This window comes from Heterostelium album, assembly GCF_000004825.1.
Source record: "Heterostelium album PN500 unplaced genomic scaffold PPL_scaffold13, whole genome shotgun sequence".
Taxonomy (NCBI): Eukaryota; Evosea; class Eumycetozoa; order Acytosteliales; family Acytosteliaceae; genus Heterostelium; species Heterostelium album.
Window position 1 is genome coordinate 672421 of NW_008805075.1, and position 21587 is coordinate 694007.

The following is a 21587-nucleotide window of genomic DNA, read 5'->3' on the forward strand; positions in this document are numbered from 1 at the left end:
TTTTTTGCAAAAATAATCGGATGAAAAATCATCTTAATTAATTGCATGGGAAAAGGGGTTGTTACACCCATCTTTTTTTAAATTGATCAAAAAAATCATCGTTTTGAAGATTTTTTATTTTTTTTATTTTAAAATAAACTGAAAAGAAAATAAAGTGAAGCCTGGGATTTAAGAAAACATGTTTTGACAAAATAGGATTTCAATCTTGTCATAAAAGATAATGAATCATCATTGGAAGTGGAAGTTGTAACATTTACATTTTAGTATAATAACTTTAAATATTTATAATTATTCGTAGTATTATAGTATCAAATAAGTAGTTTATATAATTTTTATGGTCCATTAATTATAATTTTGTCGATTTTGATATTTTGGTATTTTTGTTCCAATAATACATTAATTGTTAATTATTTTTTGTATACTATTAATATAAATTTAATTATTAATTATAATTGATGTTGTTTAAATAAAAAAAAAATAAATAAAGATCAAAAAAATTTTAATCGATATTATTATTCACATGGAGCATCAACATTGTCACCTGCCCAAGCTTGATCGTCAGCACGCGGAATAGCACCAGTGCAATGAGTGATAATCTCTTCCAAACGTTTCCAAAAACCAATAGATGCTAAATATGGATTTAACCAACCATTTGTAATACAATAGTATCTATAATTTGTTTAATTAATTAGTTAGTTAATTTCGTTTGATTGATTGATGTATGATGATAGTTCTACATACTTATCAAATGGATTTCTATGATGAACAGCATGATCACGCTTTGAAAGAATGATTCCATAGTTCTGAAGGAAGGAAACGAACGATGGTAGGGAATAGGTGTGACTCCATTTGTGGATTTGGTTGGTCAACATAACCCAGAATGCTAGTTGAACCAAGAAACATTGGAGGAACATGTCGTAGCTATCGTCGTTGACCTTGGCGAATGCAGTGAACAACAACACTGGAATGGTCAACATACAGTTGTCACCGTTGGTCTCAATGAAATCGTGTTTGGTCATCTGTGTTGGAACGACATGGTGCTCACGGAACGATCTAATAAAACTGTTTCCAACCAATGGTGTATCTAAAGATCCCCATGTATCAGCAGCCCCTAATAATAAAAATATTAATAAATATTTATTAGTTAATCAAATCTTTCAGAAGAAAAGAAATAGAAAAGAAAGAAAAAAAGAAAGAATCATTTTTGTACTACACCTACAATGTACTATTCCAGAGAAAAAGTCGGCAGTCAACATTGCCAAAACAGTTGACAAAAAGAAAATCCAGATGTTTCGAGCAAAGTACCATGAAAACATCTTTTCGATCGATAATGAGAGGAGAACGACAAATGAAACTACGGAAACAATTTCTTGACGACGTTTACCGGCAGTGTATCTCGACTTCAAATCGGCTGATTTCTCTTTGATTGATGATTGTAATATTGATTTACTATTATTATTATTTAAACTATTTTCATTACTATTATTATACTCTTCTTCTTCTTCTTCTTCTTGTTGTTTATTGAATGAAACAGATGTCGACACCTGTTGTTGTTGTTGTGATTGTTTTCTTTGCTTTAATTTACCATTTTCACTATCAACATCTACAAACAACCCTTGAGATGCAGTCGATGGTATAGAAGTGGGTGTCAATGGTTGTTGCTCTGGTTGCTGTTGTTGATGTTGTTCAATTAAATCATCAAGTTTTGGATATGTAATTCTCTCTTCGTCCAAAGTGGTCATTATTCTATTCTATTTTGGTCTAGTTTATATTGATGTTTATAATAAATAATAATTATAATAATATTTCAATGAATTTATTAATCTAACTACTTTTTAATTGCTTATACTAATAGTGATTGTAATCTTCTAATGTTTAGATTTATAATGAAATCGACAGAAAGATGAAAACGATATGAAAAATGGTGAATCGATGAAAAAAAGGATGAAAAGTGGAAGGTGACGAGAAGATTGATCTAAAAGTTTAGAAAATAAAGTAATATTATAATCTAAACACAAAATTGATCAAGTTTAAACAGAGTTTTTGATTTGATTGTTAATTTTATCGATTGTATGTTGTTGTTATTATTATTTATTTATTATTATCTTTCTTTTAACAAAGTAATCAAAGGTTATAATGAAAGTGAGTTGAGTTGAAGAGTGGATTGTTTGTGTGGTAGGTAAAAATTATTGATCTGTAAAAGTTATCGAGCTATTGAATTTTTTTTTTTTTTGATTTTTTTTCATGATTTTTTTTTTCTTGACATGCATTGTTAGATATAATATGGTGTTGCGCAATAATAATCTTGACATGAAATTATGCTGTTTTTTTGTAAAAAAAAAAACAAACAAAAAAAAAAAAAAAAAAAACCTTTGTTTCATATTGTGACCCCACACTATTGATGAGTTTCTTTTAAATCCATTAAGTGAATTAATATAGAAATAAAATAAGGTCCATGATCATCCTTCCATTGTTGTAATAATAAAATAAAATAAAAATAATGTAAAGCAATTGAATCGATACTATAAATTAAGAAAGAAGTGTAATGATAAAATAATTATTACTAAATAAATAAATAAACTTACTCTTTCTAGGAGGATCCAAAAAAACAATATATCAAAAGAGATTATTTATATATTTTAGAAAGAACAAAAATGAAATAAAATAAAACAATGTTTGTTTTAATGATGAGTGAACATTCGTCAATCATTTCCAAATCAAGACAAACACACACAAACACACCACACAACAAAACAACAACCAAAAAGAAATCGATTTTCGAATTTTGTTTTTTTTTTTACAAAACACATACATAATCATGATTAAAATTAATTCAAAGAAAATGGACAACACATTTGTATTTTTTTTGTTTGATTCGCTAATTAAGATCTTATCTGATTATCGGCCTTTTTTTATTATATATAAGTTTTTATTGAGATGATGGGTTTGATGGTAAATAAATAGATGATCTTGTTGGACGACGTACAACATCTACAATTGAAGAGTTCTCGTTTGTTTTCTGATAGTTCTTGAATGCGTTGACAACACGAATCTTTTGATGAGTTTGTCTGACCAATTGCCAACCACGACCGACATCGACAGGTGGTTCGGTAACAGAGTTACGACGTTCATTATCGTTCGATGGTACTTGGTGTGGAACGGAAAGTGGAAGGTCACCACCGCTCGATGATTGGTTGTCCTCTGGTTTGCTTTGGAGCTCGACCAGTTGAGTGGTTTCCGAGGAGTTGTCGACACTCGATGAGATGGTGGTGGTTTCCGGTGATTTAGCGATGGTAGCAGCAGTCTCGTTGGAGGCGTTGTTGGTGCTTGGCAATGAGGTGTCGACTGGTGGAGTGTAGATAGTTTCAGAGGTCTCTGGAAGTGCCTTGGAAACTGGTGCTTCTTTGATTGGGATCAAACGGAGCATCAAACCCCATGGAAGAGCGACGGCACCTGTGATAATACAGGCTGCCCACTCTTGGATCTTGAGTTGATCGGTTGAGGTGGCGGTGCTACCAAAAGTGACAAACAACACTTGAATGACAACAGTGGCTGCCAATACAACAACGAAAATTGGGTTATTCAAGATTCCCTTGAATGGATTGACTTTGGCCGAGAGGAGACGACTGTTGATCTCATTGAAAAGCTGTAAAAATACAAAAGTATTGAAAAGAATGGTGTAGTGATGTACAGAGTTTTTGGTGATGTTGTAGTCGACGAAATTCGAGTAGATGTCGTGTCCCTTGTATAGCAAAACAAACAAAATAACCAATTGTAGAACGGATTGACCAATGATGTTCTTCCACATGTAACGGGTGATGAGTGGAGCGTTCTTTCCGTTGGGTGGACGATCCAAAAGATCGGGAGTAGGTGGTTCGGTAGCGAGAGCAAGTGCAGCCAATGTGTCCATAATCAAATTGACCCAGAGCAGTTGGACGGCAGTGAGTGGCGAGTGTCCACCACCAGAGATGGTACCGACAAAAGCAATGGTGACAGCGACAACGTTGACAGTCAACTGGAATTGCAAGAATTTACAGATGGCATCGTAGATGTTACGACCCCACAATACAGCACGAACAATCGAAGCGAAATTGTCATCGAGCAACACGACATCGGAAGCGGCAATGGCGACCTCAGTACCGGCGATACCCATAGAGAAACCGACGTTGGCCAACTTCAAAGCTGGACCGTCGTTAGTTCCGTCACCAGTGACAGCAACAACCTCACCCAAATCCTTAAGACGACCGACCAACAGCTGTTTGTCAGTTGGCGAAGAACGAGCGAGAACCTGGAGACGTGGAAGAATAGCATCCATTTCGTCACGAGACAAATTACGGAACTTTGGACCTTCCATACAGATACCGTCGTCAGTCAAGATACCACAGTTTTTGGCAATGTTACGGGCAGTTACAATATTGTCACCAGTGACCATACGCACGGTGATACCAGCACGTTGGCAGGTACGGACGGCGTCTGGAACTTCAGGACGAAGTGGATCCTTGATACCAACGATACCAATGTAGATAAGGTTAGTCTCTGGTGCTTCTTTCTTAAAGTCGATCGATGAGTCAGCTGGGAAGTCGCGATAAGCAAGTCCAATAGTTCTGAGTGCATCGGTTGCAAAGTTATTGATAGTCTCTTCGAACATTTGACGGACGGCATTGCTGATTGGCTGAACCTGTCCGTCTTGATCAATATATCTATCGCATTGAGCTAAAACAATTTCAGATGCACCCTTTTGGTAGAAACGAAGAGTTTTGGCGTCATTCTGAACCAAAACACCCATACGCTTACGAGCCGATGAGAATGGATAGAGCTCACGAATCTCCAAACGACGACGAACCTCCTGGTAGTCGGAGCCAAATAGTTTTCCAAAGTTCAAAAGTGCACATTCAGTCTTGGAACCGATGAACTCTACCTTTCCTTTGGTGGAAACACCTTCGTAGGCGTTGGAATTGATGGCAATACCGTCGGTGAGAACTGAGGCGAGATCCTTTGGTGCAGCGGAGGCGAAAGCGGCGCAATCCTCAAAGAGTGAACCAACGTATCCAGTTACAACAGTCATAACGTTTTGTGTCAAAGTTCCAGTCTTGTCGGAACAGATGTTGGTAGCGCTACCCATAGTCTCACACGAGGCCAAATGACGCACCAAATTATTCTCTTTGTACATCTTCAACATACCGTAGGCAAGAGCCATGGTTACAGCGAGTGGAAGACCCTCTGGCACGGCTACGACAATGATTGTAATGGCACCAATAACCATTCTGGTGATATCGGAAGCAGCTGAACTTGGAATATCTTCATGATTAACCTTTCTCTCGATGAAATACTTTGGAATGACGATGAGCAACAAGAGAACCGCTGCTGACAGACCGAATTTACCAATGTTTCCGGCGAGAACTCCGAGTTTCTCTTGGAGTGGAGTATCCTCTGATTCGACACGAAGCGACATCATTGTCTTTCCGTTGAATGAGTTTACACCGACGGCAGTGACCAACATCTTACCGAAACCCTCGAGTACCAAACTACCAGAGATGAAGAATGGATCCAAACCATCCTCTGTGAAACCCTTCTTGATTGGATTGGACTCACCGGTGATCGATGATTCATCGCAATTGATTGAATGTCCCTCAACAAAGACACCATCGGCACATACAATGTCACCAGTATCCAACTGGATGATGTCACCGACACGCACATCGAAAATGGAGATCTGACACTGCTCGCCAGAACGAATTGCCTTGATCTGCTTATCGGAAGTCTTCTCGTTGAGATCACGGAAACGAGCTTGATTCTTGTAGTCGTTGGTCGATGTCACTGCAACGACAATGATGACGGCTACCAAAATGGCGACACCGTCAATCCATCCTGTCTTGGGATCGTCGGAAGTATATGGAATGGCACCTAACACAATCGAAACAACCGCTGCAACAATCAACAAAATCAAAATATGATCTGAAAGTGCATCTAAAATAATACTGTATAAAGGTTGATGTGGTGGTGGTGGTAATACATTCTTTCCATATCTTTATAAATTTGCAAAAGTTAGTTATATTTCTTTTGATTTTTTTTTTGATTATCCACACAAGTTATACTCACTTTTCAATTCTGTGTGTTTCAGTGGAATTTTGTTCGTTTGGTAAACCATTTTTAATTGAGGTTTTCAAGGCTTCGGCAAGCCCAGTTGGTCCACCCAATTCCTTTAAAAGTTCTGGATTCTTTGGGACATCGACTAACTCACCCAATGTTTTGAGATCCACCTTGAACTCTTCGGTCATCGGATCTAATCCGATACTTTGTAGTTCACTCATTTTATATTATATTGTATATATATATGAAATTATATAATAAATAAACTAATAAATTGCGTATATTACTATTATTACTATTACTATTATCCTAAAATAAATAAATATCTATCATATAATTATTATTATATTAAATTGGCAAGTCTATAAAAAAATAAAATATCTAAACTAAAAATAAATTTATATTGTATTATGATCAAACAGAATATTATTAATACCTGTCTAATATAGTAGAATAGTGATCAAAAATGTTTTGATTAGTAAATCAATCGATTGTTATTGTTTATTTTATTATTTTTAAACAAAAGTAAAGTATTATTATGAATTAAAAAAAAAAACAAAAAGATTGATAGATAGATACTTGGAGAATGAAAATGAAATGTTTATTATAATTATTTGTTTTATTCTTGATATGTTTTGATTGTTGATTGTTGATTTATCACTTTAATATCTTTTGTAAATCGAGTGGATATATGTCGTGTCGTGTCAATCAACCAATTTAATTTTTATTTTTTAACAATTGTGTAGTGTTATTTTTGTTGTTGTTATTGTTATTGTTTTGATAGATTAATTGTGGTGATATGGAGAAGCAGTGATATATTGATATTTATCTTTAGGCTATAATTAAAAATAAACTATCTTTTTGATTTTATAATAGTGGAAATGAATAATGGATATGAATTTTATGAATTTGGATATCTAACTAATAGATATAGATAGATTGATAGATGAAGATAATAAACCCGCTCATTTTATATTAAAAATGAATGAGAAACAATAAAATATATATATTAACTTTTTCTTTTTTTTTTTTAAAAAATTATGATAATTTCAAACACAATAACAAATTTTATTTATTTTGTTGTGTTGTTACATTACTTATTTGATTTGAACAGAATTGAATTGATGTTGTAATTTTTTTATTTGTTTTTTTTTTGTTTTGTTGGGAATGTAAGTAATTAAATGTGGGAATATAAAAAAAAAATGATGATGATGATTGTGATGATACATATACAACATTTACATTAAATTTACATGCATATTATAACTTAAATATATTTGTAGTAAATATTATAGTCATAGCAGCAAAAACACAAAATTTAATATTAAAATAAAAAATTAACACAATGTATGTTTACATACAATTTCTTTGTTTTTTTTTTTTTTTTTTGTCTATCTATTATACTTTTGATGTTATTGCTATTGTTTATTAATGTTATAAAAGATAAGACTTATTTTATATTAATGTTTTATTAATTAATAACAAAAACGAAATTAAAAATAGATTGAAAATAAGACCCACGCATTAAAAATTGGGCTTATCGATAATTAATTAGATCCCGACTTTTTTTAATTTTAAAAGAAAATTATTAAATTTTTTAAAATAATTTAAAGTTTGCAAAAAAAGGTCGACGGTTGAAAATTTCGTGATAGATGGATATTAAGGATGAGAATTCGTTTTTTTTTTTTTTTTTTTGAGGATGTGGGTGTGTTTTATTTTAAAGTGGGTGAGCTTTGGAATTTATCTTTTTTTTTTTTTTTGTTTGATAATTTGTTTTTTGTTTTGTCTTGTTATCAGACTATCAGACTTAATTGTATGACTATATTTACTTTTTTATACTGATTGTATTGATTGTGGTGATCGATTGATTGTTCACTTGTCGAGTGGTATGAAATTAATTAAGCTTAATTATTAAGATAAACTATTTATATTTGATTTCTTTTTTGTTTTGTTGTTTTTATATACACTAATTAATTAAATCAATTAATTAGAAACTGTTATTATTATTATTATTACACTACAAGTGTTACTTAGTAAAATGATTATTACTAATATTATATATTTATATATATATTTAGTTGTGAAAGTTTAACTTTTTTTGTTACTATTGTTTGTTGTTTTTTTATTTGCACCAACATCAGAATTGCAATTCTTTGTTATTATAATAAAATAAAAATAAAATAAAAAGATTGGATAAATTTTTATTTGAGAGACACAATAGCATACACTCCACACAAAATATGGTGTTGTGGTGTGTGTTTGTGTTCACTTTGACACAAGTCGGTGTCAGTCATCTAAAAACACCCAACACCATATTTTTGGTGAACTACTACTGCCATTACCACAAATAAAGTAGATACAAATAGTAAATGAAATGATTCTTTATAAAATTGTTAACATTAACTTAACCAGGTAAGATAACAACAATGATCTATAAATGTATTACTTTCTACTACTACTACTATTACTATTACTACCACTACACATGACATGATGAAGGTGGTGAATTGCTATTACTATTGAGTTTACACTTACATTCAATCATCAGATGATTTATGATTAATTAATTAATATGAATAAATAAATATTAAAAGTAAGAGGTTGAATGACTCTTTACTTTCGTTTTTACTCTTGATTGACTATTCTAATTAGACCGAGAGAAAGTAACAACAAACAACAAACAATAAAATAAATAAAAGTTGATTTTATTTTGTTGTTTTAATATTTTAATAAATAATTTTAACGACTAATTTAAAAAATTTCTCCACAACTTTTATTTTACTTTGTTTCTTTCTAGTTGTTGGCAAACCTACTTAATGCACCCGGTGTGCCTCACATAAAAATTCATTTGATCAACAACAGATCAAACCTTATCAAGTCGCCATAGTTTTGCATGCCGCCACCACATTGGAAAGCCGGTTGGCTGTTATCATACAAAGTCAGGTTGCTTTGCAAAAAAACACACTACCATAAAATTGTGTAAACCTTGATCGATTTTGTGTTGATTGTCCAAGATTTTATTTGTTAAAATTTTTTTGGATTTTTTTTAATTTTTGAACAAAAAAAGTTATTTTCAAAAAAAAAAAATTAGCAACGATCTAAACTAAACTAAAAGCGTGTGGTAACCTTTATGAAAATTCTTGTTGTATTTTGTTTTTTTTGATAATGTTTTTTTGTCGGACATTCACAGCTAAATGTTGTTATATTGTGGTTGAGTGGGTTTCATAACATCATTAAACAAAACATAACATATGTTACAATATTAGATAAATTGATAATTGTGGTCCTCAACAACACCTGGTTGACAACGGAAACGGGAATTAAACACACTAAAAATTAAAAAAAGATCTCTTTTAAAAAACCCACAATTGTGTGCACATTCAAGTAAAAATAAAAATAGCTATTTACACATATATGTGTTATGTTGATTAATGTTTGGATAGTTCAAATGAAATTTAATAATTTAAACTACTATTTTTTGATTTTTTTTTGATTTTTTTTTCTTTAAACTTTTCTATTAGGAGCAAGTTGTGTATAAATTGTCGGACCTTCCGTTTGCAGTAGAATATTCTCTATTAAATTGAATTTGCTTTCCAATATCGGTATTTTAAATACACCTTTTGGATGAGATTGTAGTATTTTCTCAAAGGTTGGATAGTAGTTGGATCCGCCTGGGAATTGGTAGCCGTCAGGATGTCGGTAGTGAACCTTGCAATTGTTGATCTCTTTGGCTTTTCCTACGTAGCTGACTGCATAGCAGCCAGGATCGCTCGTACTAAAGCGAATGATATAGCTGCCCGGTTTGGAGCCGGCCAGTTTCGTATTGATCTCCTGTGTGGAGCAGTCGCCGTGGAATCCGGGCGTCATCACCACCGTCCACAGGCGCTCCAGTAGCGACGGTCCACAGCCAACACGCATCGGACCAAACCACGTTATAAATCGATTGAATTGCTCCAAAGTCACGGGTGTCTCAACGTATTGATCTAGTTCTTCGAATTTCAGCGATGGAATCAATATCCATTTCATGACCAACATGATCCTCGTTGTCAGAGCATAGACATTCAAATCGATGCCAAAATAGACAGCGAATCTGTGGATGAATAGCTCCCAGTTGACCGATGTTCTACCGAGGAAGTTGTTCACCCAGAATTCGCGTGCCACCAAGTCGACCGGCACCAACAGATCAACGATGATTCTATCGATGAGTCGGTGTTCAATGATCGATTGGAAGGAAGGACGATCCGCAGGATTTGCAGACCAACAGTTATTTAGTAATTCGCACAGCCGAGGTGGGAACCAAGTCAAAAGTGGAGGTCGTATGTTCTTGTCGGTGATGGCATCGATTAGCTGAGGATAACTCGTGAAATGATTGTCGGAGTATGGATCTCTACCGGCCAGCATCTCCCATAGCGTGATTCCAAATGAATAGACATCACATCGTTCGTCGAATGGTTTGTTTAGTAGTACTTCCGGTGCCATGTAGGCAACTCCTGATCCGGCCTGTCCAACGGTGTTTTCACTCGTCTTTAGCCGACACAACCGGAAATCCGCCAGCTTTGCAGAGAAGCTATTTCCCAGCAATATATTGTTTGGTTTCAAATTTAGATGAATGATTGGTTCCGGCTGATGATGCAGCCAATTCATTGCGAGAACAACATCGTTTGCAATTTTCAATACCAGCTTTGCTTCCAGTGGATTGGTACCGGTGCCGCCAGAGGTTGCCTGTTGTTGTTGCTGTTGTTTTATCAGTTGTTTGAATGAGCCTTTCGGCATGTATTCTGTTATGATCTGTAGATGCTGATGCGTCAGACATAGACCCATGAACAGTACAATGTTTGGATTCCTCAGTGTCGATAGAATGTATGCTTCGTTTATCATTTGAAGTATCAGAGAATCATCGACTCTCTCTATATCGATTCTTTTTATCAGTGCTTCTTGACCTCTGACCAACCCTCTATACACCATACTATTGCTTTTCGATTCGATCAACTCTATCAATTGTATATCATCACTTGATATTTTCCATTGTTGTAAAATAGTATCCATTTTTTATAATAATAAAAAGTATATATATATATATATTATATGTAATATATTTAAAAATAATGTAATTGTACAAATATATTTGTGAAATAAATAAATAAAAAACAAACAGGTTTTTGAAAATATTTTGATTTATAGATAAGAAAGATATCTTATCTCTATCTGAATTATAAAATAATAATTAAACTAATAATATAAATGTTTGATACAAAAATAAATCATATAAATAGAAATGTGGATTGAACATTTTCATGCTCGTTGTAACCCTTACCAGTCAAACCCAATTAAAGCAATTTAATTTAAATAAATAAAATGATCAAATTTTTCAAATAATTAAAAAATCAATTTAAAAAAAAAAAAAAAAAAGCTTTTAAAGTATGAAAGTTGTTTAATGAAAAGAGAACTTTTTTAAATATTATATCTTTGATTACCTATTTTTATCGATAATAAAGATATAATATTTAAATCAAGCGAGCTTTTTATATTTTATATGATTACTATAACAGAACTTCAGTGATTTTAGTTTTAATTCTTTTCTTTTTATCAAAACTAACTACATGACATGATCTCTTGCTTTTTATCATTATTTATCGATTATTTATTATTTATTTTGTAAAAGATTCCACCGGATAAGTAATAATGAAATCTCTATTATGATACCAGAAGCTAGTTATAAACAACTGCAAAATTCACGAATTGTTTTTTTTTTTTAATTTTTTTTTTAAATTTTCAAAAAAGGAAAAAATTTTGGTGAGTTCTGAAAAAATGTATTCCGGAACAAACAATATTTGTGTAAACAAATAACACCGGAACATGTATGATTTCGATCTTGTATTTTTAGAATTTGATTGCAGTGTTTGAGAATATGTAGTTTTTTAAACTATTTAAACTTTGATTTCTTAAACTTTGAAATCATTATCAATTTTTTAAATTAATAGTAATAAATAATAAATAATATTATTTGTTACAAACTTTTATTTATAGCTTTTTATAAATCAATCATATTTAATATCGAATAGATTATATTAAAACAACAACAAAAACAAAAACAACAGCAACAATAACAATGTCATCAAGATTAGTATCATTAATTACAGATGGTCTCAAGACTTCAGATGGTGCAGGTGTCAACCTCACCAGAATGATTCCAATTAGAAGTGGTTTTTCAAAGGCACAAAGATTAGATCCATTCTTAATGTTGGATCATATTGCATCGGATGACTCCGATGATTATATCGAAGGTTTCCCAGAGCATGGTCATCGTGGATTTGAAGTAAGTATAATCAAATATCTATAACTACAACAAAGTTGTTTTAATTATACTAATAATATTGTAATACTATTAGACTGTAACTTATATGTTAGAAGGTAGTTTCGAACATAAAGATAATAAGGGAAATCGTGGATTGTTGGTTCCAGGATCTGTACAATGGATGACCGCCGGAAGAGGTATTATTCACTCGGAGATGCCAATGCAAGATGAAGGTAAACTAAAGGGCTTCCAATTTTGGATAAATTTGCCTCACAAAGATAAGATGATGGCACCAAGATACCAAGATATCATGCCGGAGAATATCCCAGTTGTCAAAGAAGATGGTAACACAATCAAGGTACTCGCAGGTCACTATAAGGAGACTGAAGGTGCTGTCAAAGATATCGTTACCAAACCACTATTCCTCGATATCGATTTGAAAGCCGGTGCTAAATTCAGCACTGACATCGCCGTTGGTCACAGTTCATTCGTTTTCATTATCTCTGGTGAAGGAGCGTTCGGACCTGACACCAACGCCAAACTCGTCAAAGAATCACAACTTGCAGTTCTCGATGGAAGCAACAATGAAACTAGAATCGACATCACTGCATCCGATAAGGGTTTAAGATTGATGCTACTAAGCGCAGCGCCCATTGGTGAACCAATTTGTCAATATGGACCTTTGTAAGTATTTTATAATTAATAACATTAAATATAAAATTAATAATAATAATATGTAACTAACAAACAAAATAAATTAATTTTTTAAATCAAACTATATATAGTGTCATGTGTACACAAGAGGAAATTGATCAAGCTTTTGATGATTTCTATTCAGGTAGATTTTAAAATTATAATTTTAAAATAAAATAATATGTAAAATAGTAAAAATTCTAAACCGTTTAATAAAAAACTTTAAAGTTAATTCTAAACCGTTAATTAAGTTAGTTAATTATATAATATTATATTATTTGAAAAAGTTATATAAATCAAATAATAATCTTTATTAACAATTTTGGTATAAGTATTTTTTTTTTGAGAAATGAAAATTAAAAATATCTCCAGTTTCGGGTGTTAAAAAACAACATCGGGAATATTGATTTTTTTTTTTTGATTTGTTTTGATACCCATTGATTTTAGTAATACTGGTATTCAATTTGATTTAATTTAATAAAACAATAGGTTCAGACTTTTAAAAATATCTATTAACCGTTTTATATTGAATATAAATATCAAATATGTAGGTGTTTTAGTAAAGTTCATTCATTCCATTCACATAAATACAACAACTAAAATGAAAATATATTATTCATTTACAATTGTTGTGTTGTATTTATTTGTAATTTTATCAACGTTGACTATTGATGCTAGAAAAGTAGTGGTTCAAGATCTTAATAGTCAAAATGATATTAATAATCATCAAAATTATAAATCACTATTAAGTAGAAAAGTTCTAAAGTTGAAGCAACCCTCTTTAAAAAACAAGGATCTTACCGATAGACAAAAACAATACATTCAAGACAGAGATGGTTTTGTAGATAGATTATTAGCAACTCTTTCATTGAAAGAGAAAATTGGTCAAATGACTCAAGTATGTTGTAACAAATTATAAATTACAATTTAAATTGATAATCTACTTCTTATTCATTCTTTTATTATTATTATCATTTTTAGATTGATGTAGATATTCTATTAGAACCAGATTCATTAAGTATCAATACAAATTACTTGAATCAAATCTCTTCACAATATTTCGTTGGATCATTCTTGAATTCACCTACTGCCAACGGTGTAATCGATGGTAACATCCATTATGTTAATCCATCGGACTGGATCAATATACTTACAACTATCCAGAACATCACATTGGCTAACAGTCCTTCGAAAGTACCAATGATTTACGGTATGGATTCCGTGCATGGCGCCAACTATGTTCATGGTGCTACAATGTTTCCACACGTATGAATGAATTTATTAAAGCTTGATGGTATTATTCGATTGACTAACAATTTTTTTGGTAAATATAGAATACTGGATTAGCTGCAACATTTAATCCTGATTTGGCTAAAACAGCCAATCAAATTTCAGCTAAAGACTCTGCTGCCGTTGGATTCCGATGGATTTTCTCACCTGTTCTTGGTGTAGCTATGCAACCTCTCTGGTCTCGTACTTATGAGACTTTCGGTGAAGATCCTTATCTCGGTTCACAAATCGGTGGTGTTGGAAGTGTCCAAGGTCTCCAGGGTGGTATTTATCCACTCTATGAGAATGTAACGATGCCATATGTTGTATCGACACTGAAGCATTACATGGGCTACTCCAATCCGGTCAATGGAAAAGATAGAACACCCGCTTGGATTCCAGAGAGAATGTTGCGTCGCTACTTCCTACCGTCGTTCTACGAAGCGATTATGAGTGGCGCCGGATCGGTCATGTTGAACTCTGGTGAGGTGAACGGTGTTCCAATGCATGCCTCTGAGAAGTATGTCGAGGATATATTGCGTGGTGATTTCGGATTCGACGGTGTCATTGTCACCGATTGGCAAGACATTGAGAAATTAGTGGAGTTCCATCATCTTACCGATTCTATGGAGGAAGCTATCATCTATGCTTTGAATGCCGGTGTCGATATGTCGATGGTTCCTGACGATTTCAGCTTCCCTACCATCCTATACCAGTTGGTAACTGACAACATTGTTCCAGAATCCAGAATCGATGAATCGGTTCGAAGAATTCTCAATTTGAAATACTCTGTCGGTTTGTTTGATACTCCATTCCCAGACCCTAATAATCAGTACCTTGCAACCATTGGAAGTGAAAATGATAGACAGACCGCTGAATCGATCATTGCCGAATCGATTACTTTACTCCAAAACAATAACAATGCATTACCGCTCAATCCATCGCTTATCAAAAATATTTTGGTAACTGGACCAAGTTCCAATTCTATTGCAAACCAATGTGGTGGATGGTAAGTTTTAATAAGAATAATAACCGAATATTTCATTTATCAAAATATTAATAATATATCTTAAAATTAAAGGTCGGTTCATTGGCAAGGTGTTGCAGCTGATTGGGAAGTACCTAATGGTGTAACAGTATTACAAGGAATTCAAAATTATTTCAATAACACTCCTACCAATGTAGTTTTCAAACAAGGAAATATTTATGGAGTTGCCAATGATACATTGTATACTGAGGCTTATCTTGCAAGTTTAGAGGCGGATGCAGTCGTTGTTGTTATGGGAGAACTTCCAGAGGCTGAAACACCTGGTGACATTAATGATCTTGCAATGGATCCAGCTTCGGTTGAGCTTCTAACTCTAATGGTACAGAATGCTAAAGGTCCAGTTATCCTTGTTTTAATGGAGGCACGTCCAAGAGTGTTACCACCAAGTCTCATTAGTTTAGTGGATGCTGTCATTATGGCATATCTACCAGGTCCACAAGCTGGAAATCCATTGGCTGGTATTCTCTTTGGTGATATCAATCCATCTGGACGTCTATCGATAACCTACCCTGCTACCACTGGAGACATTTCACCATATTACTATAAATACAGTATGTATGGATTCCACAACCCATTGTTCTCTTTTGGAGATGGACTTAGTTATACCACTTTCAGCTACAGCAATGTACAATGCAATGGTACTGCAGTCAGTGGACAAAATTCGTATAATGCAACTCTTGGTGAATATATTTCAGTTCAGGTAACAGTTGAAAACACAGGAAAAGTAGCAGGAAAAGAAGCAGTTCTCTTCTATCTTAGTGATCTCTATGCTTCGGTTACGCCAGAGATGAAAATGTTGAAACGATTCCAAAAGATTCAATTGAACCCAGGTGATAGTGTAGTAGTTCAAGTTGTCCTATCACCATATGACTTCTCATTCATTGGTCAAGACAACGAAATCACAGTAGAGCAAGGACAATTCGTAGTTGCAGTTGGAAATCAACAATTGAATCTATATTTAAATTGAAAATTTATAAATAAAAAGAAATGATTTATTGTCTATATTGTAATCGATGCTGAGCCTCTTGGCAATATTTATCGTCATTAAAGAATTGCTCTGATATTGATCTGTTGTATCTTCAACTATTGATTCTATATCCCAATCACTTATAATAGTTCTTTACTTTATTTACAATTTTTTAGTATAACGTTTAAACGTGATAAACTAGTTTTCTGGAACGAGTAAAAGTTTGATAGTTTGAAGAGTAGTATGAATATTGCAATCCTATTTGAAGAAAATGATTGGTGGCATCAAAGTTATTGTTATTTGTGTGAATAATGAATCTTGACAGTGATGATGGACAATCAACTTTAATGTAGTTTTCACAGATAGATTCCCCACATTTCTTATCATGATGAATGGTTTGATCCTCAACTACGATTAAGTTTTTCAATAAACCGATCACTTCAAACCAGAGATGAGTATCATACTTCAAGTATGCCGATAGATGAGTGATGTTGAAAGTAGCAGGGTTGAAATGTGTAAACAAATCTTTGTTTGACAGCTCTGCAAACGATATCTTTTGTAAATTCGGGAAATCCATATTACGATGAACTTTTTCGTTGAGATTGACAAAGCCAAGTTCTTTGATTGAACTTCTCGATTCCTTTGGAATCAAGTTGATATCCAAGAGTACAATATTGATTTGTTCAAGTGAAGGAAGGTTGCTGAACAGAATTCGCTCAAGATTGTCAGATCTATAGGTGAATGTCACTTTCTTTAGTGTCTTAATCTTTGCAATCTGTCGGTAGTTTTTGCTATCAATTCCGATCTGACACTTTAAGTAACGAAGCTTGGACACTATGAATGCCATATTCTTGAAGACGGTAGATGCAAATTCAGTAGATGATGCTCGATCCCATTCGATATGTAGCTTTTCAACCGACGAGAGAATATGTTGGAGGTGAACCGATTCTTTTTTCATCAACAGACCAAACATACAATGATTTACTTTGAGTTTGACTATATTCTTGATTGGACACCATGTATTGGTGAGTCTATTGACTTGAGGATCATAAGTGGTAACGGAATATTGCCATTTTCCATTCTTTTTGTAACCTTTGGATTTAGAGGTGACTCGTTGTTTCAAATAGACATTGTCAAACATACGACTGACTAAACCAAAGAATTGTTTGTTGATCTGTGTCAGTATGAGTGCATTGCAGTACGAAAACAATGGAGTGCAATGAGTGGTTGAAATCTGCCAAGAGTATCGGAAGATCTTCAGGATGATGAGCACCGGTAGATTGTATTCGACATGACCACGGTGGAATTGCGATGCAGGATTGTCGTCAACCAATAGCTTTTTTAGTTGTCTCTGAACATCTCGACCCTCTACAATCGAGTCTACAAGCTGTAGTTTACTCGCTGATTTGTTAACTTTGATCTTGTTATCTTGGCATATCTGAAAGAGTTGATCTTTCTTTAACACTAATAATTCATCTTTACTTGAATTGAAATCTATTGTTTTCAATTGACTGGATTTCTTTTTTCTTGCAGATGATCTATTAGATTTGACTTGACTATCTACAGCATCAATATCATCAGAGGTATTTACTACAGCTGTAGATGTTGTTGTTGTAGTCGTGGTTGTTGTTGTTGTTGTTGTTGTAGTTGTAGTCGTTGTAGTTTCTGTTTTAATTGTTGAAGTATTATTTATATTCATTGTCTGTTTTATGATTTATTTATATAATAAAATGAATGTTGAGGAGATCATTTTTTTTAAACAAAAAACAAACTAACATATGTTATTAAATACTTTAAAAAAAACAAAAAAATAATACAAATAAAAAGAAAATAAAAAAAAACTAAAATATTAGTTTTTTTGGATCTCCATTTTGTCAATCATTTGTTGTTCGCTGCATCGATCACCAAAAAATTATAAATAAACAAACTATCGTGCTGTGTTAAAATTAATTTTTTTCAATGATAGTGATGGTATTTGTACATGTAAATAAAAACAATGAATATAGATAAATTTAAATGTGTTTTTAATAATGTTGTTCTAAGAAATCATATATTCAATGAAGTTTATAAAATAAATCAACAAATAGTTCAGTTTTATCAGAAACAAATTAGAGATACAGTAAAGGTATACAAATGGAATGAATTGGTGGTGAATAAACCTGCTTTAGCTGGCAATGGCTATTTAGAGTTATTGGAACAATCATACAAGACAAATAATGAAGGTACTCCTAATTGGGTGGTGATGATCAATACTATTCGTGGTGGGAGTATCGAGGTTCTCCTGTTTTTGTTGCATCAATTGAAATGGGATGTCAAAGTGATCAACCAGACACTTGTGGATCGAGCTGTCAATGTAACAATAGAACATGCCGATATGCTTACCTATGCAACTCTCTATGCAAGACTGGATGTTATCGACCATCTAATGACGATAGGCGAGATGAACGATCAATGGGACTACTACTATGCAATGGCAGTCTCTCCGTTGACCGATCGATTGGATATCGTAGAGAAAATGGTTGGCATAATGAATGACCAAACTATGTTTCCCGAAGGAATAACTACCAAAGGAAATGTAAGGAGATCAACGAGAAAAGGTTCGACTGTCTTTGATTTCGCTGCGTACAACGGTAATTTGAAAATCATCGATTGGCTGATTGGTCAGCGCGCACAAGATATTGAATACAGTGATGTCTATATTCCTGCAATTCTCGGTGGTCGACTACATGTCTTAGAGTATCTTTATGGTCAACCTCTCATTGAATCACTATTTCACTTGGGTACTGACAGTGATTTAAGATATCTCTATTGTGCAAGTCAACATGGTAGTATCGATATCATTCAATGGATCTATGCAAAGCGAACGACAAGCGATGATCAACAACTACAAGACGCAGCAGTATCAAGAAAGATGATATTCTTCAATAAGAATATCGCTATATTCAAATGGTTGTACTATAAAAATCTTATCGATATGCGGAACATTGATTCATATGTGATGAGTGCAATCAGCACCAAAAGTCTGGATGTTCTCAAGTTTATTTTTGAACAAAACTGTTTGAAACAAATTAGAACCGCAACGATATTACAAACAATACATTCAAATCGTCTAGAGATACTACAGTGGTTCTTTGAAAACAGCATTGCACTACAAATTCCATCAATATCCACACCACAATACCTTTATGTTGCCAACGCACTGAATCACCTCGAAATGGTAGAATGGATGTTGAGTAACTTAACTTTTGAAGAAATCGATCAAGATTCATTAAAAAAACTTAAAGACAATGAATCTAAAATTAAAATAGTTGATTTTTTTCAAAATGAAGATCTCTTTAAATAAAACAAATCAAAGTTATGATATAATACATCTGATTGTGAAAAAAAAACGATCTGAAATCTTATGTTAAAAAAAAAAAAAAGCTGGGGATTTTCGAAGAAATTCCAAATTTTAATAAATACTTTAATTAAAGTCAGATGATTAATCATCATTTGTTATTTATTTATTTTTAGATGTATAATAATAATAATAATAATAATAAGAATAATTATAATTATAAAACTTTAATAGATAGTATTGGAAGTCAAAGATCTATATTAAATTTACCTTCGTTTCCAATACAATGTTTTATCGATCAATATCAAGCTAGTATCGATTCATTTCTAGAGTATGATTTGGCTCAACATCAATTACAACATAATCAAGATGGAATGATGATGGCACTACCACTACCACCACCAGCTCCACCGGTTACTTCCAACTACTTGCCCGATGAGATGGTTCGTACTCTCTTGAAGCTACGTGAGAGTCGACCCGATCTAACCTCCGTAGAGAGTATCATCATGTTGAACAAGATAGAACTACAAAGAATGACTGAGAAATCATCGGAGGAAATCAGTGTATTTCTCAACTATCTATCGAATACCTTGCTATATAGATTATATACTTCGCCTACACCATCCGCAGATGTTGCTATTGGTAGTGTTCAACCATTATTGACAATGGTTACGGCAGCAGAGATTGAATCATTTCCGATTTCAAAGATTAGGCTGTCGACTGGCTCGAATGTACTGGATCGTCATTTACAAGGTGGAATCATGCCGAGTGGAATCACAGAGATAGTGGGTGAATCGGGTTGTGGAAAGACACAGCTAGCAATTCAGCTTTGTATTCAGGCACAGCTACCGTTTTCACTCGGTGGTATGGAGGGTGGTGCAGTCTACATCGTAACAGAGTCGAACTTCCCACACAAACGTCTATCGCAAATGATTGGGAAGCGTCGACCTATCATCGAAAAACTATTGCAAAGAAACAGTGAAAATAACAATAGCAGTAATAGTTTAAATATACAATTCGAAGATAATATTATTATACATAAAGTACCTACTGCCCAGCAGCTATTGACCGTATTGACACAACAGTTTGCAGAACTGATATTCAAGAGAACCATTAGATTGCTTGTTGTCGACTCTATCGCTGCACTGGTTCGTTCAGAGTTTGGTACAGAATCTAAAGATCTAATAGAGAGAACTAATTTACTCTGGGAGATATCCAATCAACTAAAGTTAATAAGCGAAGAACATGGTATTACAGTGGTAGTTATTAATCAAGTGACTGATTATTTCGACAGTAACAATATTGAAAATCAACCACAACAAAACATCAATAATAAGGAAAACAAAGATGAAAATGAAGATGATTCAATGGAATTAGATTTGAATTTAGATGATGATAATAATAATAATAATAGTAAAGCAATTGTAAATAATAATAATAATAGTTTAATGGTAGTATCGAATAGACCGTTAAAAAGAAGAAAGAAACCCCTGGTACCCGTATTTCAAAGTAGTAAACAACAACATTCACCGTTTTTAGTCAATGGTAATGTTAATCCTATGGGTGGTAATGGATTTGGCGGAGTTTCTACCAAGGCTGTCATACCTGCGCTTGGTCTATCGTGGGCACACTTTGTAAATACTAGAATCATGATGTTGAAAACGCATCGTAATATCCAGAAACCAGGTGGAACTTCAACATCAATGTTACCAGTTCGTCAGATGAAAGTAATTCTTTCATCCAGTTTACCAAACGATACATTTCATTTCTATATCGATACACAAGGTGTTATTGGGCTTGATGAAAACAACAACGACAATAACAATGATAATAATGAAACATCTTTGGAACTTGATTATTTTAGTTCAGATTATAAATTTTAATAAAA

General features: G+C 33.2%; 7 protein-coding genes across 7 annotated transcripts; 3 read left to right on the top strand and 4 right to left on the bottom strand.

The window, feature by feature from the left end:
- Nucleotides 1–512: 512 nt before the first annotated feature.
- PPL_11384 (fatty acid desaturase family protein) lies at nt 513–1742 on the bottom strand (the record flags this gene model as incomplete). The annotated part of the gene is made up of 3 exons (XM_020582139.1): nt 513–669; nt 742–1111; nt 1220–1742. The coding sequence occupies 3 exons, from the start codon at nt 1740–1742 to the stop codon at nt 513–515; spliced, it is 1050 nt and encodes a 349-aa protein (XP_020427442.1).
- A 1187-nt stretch (nt 1743–2929) lies between these two features.
- On the bottom strand, nt 2930–6311 carry patA (P-type ATPase; the record flags this gene model as incomplete). Its single annotated transcript, XM_020582140.1, has 2 exons — nt 2930–6026; nt 6100–6311. The coding sequence occupies 2 exons, from the start codon at nt 6309–6311 to the stop codon at nt 2930–2932; spliced, it is 3309 nt and encodes a 1102-aa protein (XP_020427443.1).
- Nucleotides 6312–9594: 3283 nt separating this feature from the next.
- On the bottom strand, nt 9595–11136 carry PPL_11386 (uncharacterized protein; the record flags this gene model as incomplete). Its single annotated transcript, XM_020582141.1, has 2 exons — nt 9595–9865; nt 10124–11136. 2 exons carry the CDS (start codon nt 11134–11136, stop codon nt 9595–9597), a joined length of 1284 nt encoding a protein of 427 aa, XP_020427444.1.
- Nucleotides 11137–12199: 1063 nt separating this feature from the next.
- On the top strand, nt 12200–13234 carry PPL_11387 (pirin family protein; the record flags this gene model as incomplete). Its single annotated transcript, XM_020582142.1, has 3 exons — nt 12200–12406; nt 12480–13069; nt 13171–13234. The coding sequence occupies 3 exons, from the start codon at nt 12200–12202 to the stop codon at nt 13232–13234; spliced, it is 861 nt and encodes a 286-aa protein (XP_020427445.1).
- A 445-nt stretch (nt 13235–13679) lies between these two features.
- On the top strand, nt 13680–16362 carry PPL_11388 (uncharacterized protein; the record flags this gene model as incomplete). Its single annotated transcript, XM_020582143.1, has 4 exons — nt 13680–13976; nt 14060–14344; nt 14413–15356; nt 15429–16362. 4 exons carry the CDS (start codon nt 13680–13682, stop codon nt 16360–16362), a joined length of 2460 nt encoding a protein of 819 aa, XP_020427446.1.
- Nucleotides 16363–16546: 184 nt separating this feature from the next.
- On the bottom strand, nt 16547–18061 carry PPL_11389 (uncharacterized protein; the record flags this gene model as incomplete). Its single annotated transcript, XM_020582144.1, has 1 exon — nt 16547–18061. The coding sequence occupies one exon, from the start codon at nt 18059–18061 to the stop codon at nt 16547–16549; it is 1515 nt and encodes a 504-aa protein (XP_020427447.1).
- Nucleotides 18062–18358: 297 nt separating this feature from the next.
- On the top strand, nt 18359–21582 carry xrcc3 (AAA ATPase domain-containing protein; the record flags this gene model as incomplete). The annotated part of the gene is made up of 3 exons (XM_020582145.1): nt 18359–19398; nt 19435–19669; nt 19876–21582. The coding sequence occupies 3 exons, from the start codon at nt 18359–18361 to the stop codon at nt 21580–21582; spliced, it is 2982 nt and encodes a 993-aa protein (XP_020427448.1).
- Nucleotides 21583–21587: the final 5 nt, after the last annotated feature.